Source organism: Lottia gigantea (genome assembly GCF_000327385.1).
Source record: "Lottia gigantea unplaced genomic scaffold LOTGIsca_2189, whole genome shotgun sequence".
NCBI classification, from domain to species: domain Eukaryota; kingdom Metazoa; phylum Mollusca; class Gastropoda; family Lottiidae; genus Lottia; species Lottia gigantea.
In genome coordinates, this window is record NW_008708546.1 from 4,241 (window position 1) to 6,263 (window position 2,023).

At 35.1% G+C, this 2,023-nt stretch overlaps 1 protein-coding gene across 1 annotated transcript in view; it reads left to right on the top strand.

Annotated features, from left to right (window-relative positions):
• LOTGIDRAFT_176586 (hypothetical protein) overlaps positions 1-2,023 on the top strand; it is a gene marked incomplete at both ends in the record, with an annotated part of 11,580 nt that overhangs the window by 3,950 nt on the left and 5,607 nt on the right. Inside the window, 6 exons of the mRNA XM_009054463.1 lie at positions 704-838; positions 1,061-1,114; positions 1,205-1,348; positions 1,439-1,582; positions 1,673-1,816; positions 1,907-2,002. Coding sequence (XP_009052711.1) covers positions 704-838; positions 1,061-1,114; positions 1,205-1,348; positions 1,439-1,582; positions 1,673-1,816; positions 1,907-2,002 — 717 coding nt within the window. The remainder of the gene's footprint in view (positions 1-703; positions 839-1,060; positions 1,115-1,204; positions 1,349-1,438; positions 1,583-1,672; positions 1,817-1,906; positions 2,003-2,023) is intronic.

The window sequence follows — 2,023 nt, forward strand, 5'->3', positions numbered from 1 at the left end:
CTGTTTATCTCTATTACAGTCTGTGCTCTAGGAACGTAATGTCCCTCTCTATTACAGTTTGTGCTCTAGGAACGTAATGTCTCTCTTTATTACAGTTTGTGCTCTAGGAACGTACTGCCTCTCTCTATTATAGTTTGTGCTCTAGGAACGTACTGTTTATCTCTATTACAGTCTGTGCTCTAGGAACGTACTGTCTCTCTCTATTACAGTTTGTGCTCTATGAACGTACTGTCTCTCTCTATTACAGTTTGTGCTCCAGGAACGTACTATCACTCTCTATTACAGTTTGTGCGCTAGGAACATACTATCCCTCTCTACTACAGTCTGTGCTCTAGGAACGTACTGTCTCTCTCTATTACAGTTTGTGCTCCAGGAGCGTACTATCCCTCTCTATTATAGTTTGTGCTACAGGAACGCACTGTCTCTCTCTATTGCAGTTTGTGCTACAGGAACGTACTGTCTCTCTCTATTACAGTTTGTGCTCCAGGAACGTACTATCACTCTCTATTACAGTTTGTGCGCTAGGAACATACTATCCCTCTCTACTACAGTCTGTGCTCTAGGAACGTACTGTCTCTCTCTATTACAGTTTGTGCTCCAGGAGCGTACTATCCCTCTCTATTATAGTTTGTGCTACAGGAACGTACTGTCTCTCTCTATAGCAGTTTGTGCTACAGGAACGTACTGTCTCTCTCTATTACAGTTTGTGCTACAGGAACGTATGGTTCAGAATGTAATAATTTCTGTCATTGTTTGAACTATGATAAATGTGATGTTATAACTGGTCAATGTCCTAATGGATGTCAGACAGAATGGTATGGAGGTAGCTGTAATACTAGTAAGTCTAATTCCATTTTTAAGATTAATTCATAAAAAGGATATAATTCTGTTTGATTAACCAATTCCTCTGTAAACGCCTCTTAACCAGCATTTCACGGGTAATATTGTTGCACGACCTCCAGCCAAAATAACGTAATTTACTATAAATACGGATATAGATGTAGTAAACGATGTAACAAGAGACATTGTAAAGGATCACAAGAATGTTATCATATAACAGGACAATGTTATGATGGTTGTAAACCAGGTTATAGAGGAGAAGATTGTACATTGAGTAAGTTTTGAATCGAACTGTCTACACTTATCAATAACAAAATATCAAGAAATCTCAGTCCTATATAAAATTCTTTATATTATATTTCAGATTGTCCAAATGGTGCCTATGGAGATAAATGTAGTAAACTATGTAACAATAGGCATTGTAAAGGATCACAAGAATGTCATCATATAACAGGACAATGTACTGATGGTTGTAAACCAGGTTATAGAGGATATGATTGTATATTGAGTAAGTTTTGAATCTATCTGTCTACACTTATCAATAACAAAATATCAAGAAATCTCAGTCACATATAACATTCTTTATATTATATTTCAGGTTGTCAAAGTGGTAAATATGGAGATAGATGTAATCAACGATGTAACAAGAGACATTGTAAAGGATCACAAGACTGTCATCATATAACAGGACAATGTACTGATGGTTGTCAACCCGGTTATAGAGGATATGATTGTATATTGAGTAAGTTTTGAATCGAACTGTCTACATTTATCAATGATAAAATATCAAAGAATCTCAGTCCTATATAGAATTCTTTATATTATATTTCAGGTTGTCAAAGTGGTAAATATGGAGATAGATGTAATCAACGATGTAACAAGAGACATTGTAAAGGATCACAAGACTGTCATCATATATCAGGACAATGTTATGATGGTTGTCAACCAGGTTATATAGGAGATGATTGTATATTGAGTAAGTTTTGAATCGAACTGTCTACACTTATCAATAACAAAATATCAAGAAATCTCAGTCCTATATAAAATTCTTTATATTATATTTCAGATTGTCCAAATGGTGCCTATGGAGATAAATGTAGTAAACTATGTAACAATAGGCATTGTAAAAGATCACAAGAATGTTATCATATAACAGGACAATGTACTGATGGTTGTAAACCAG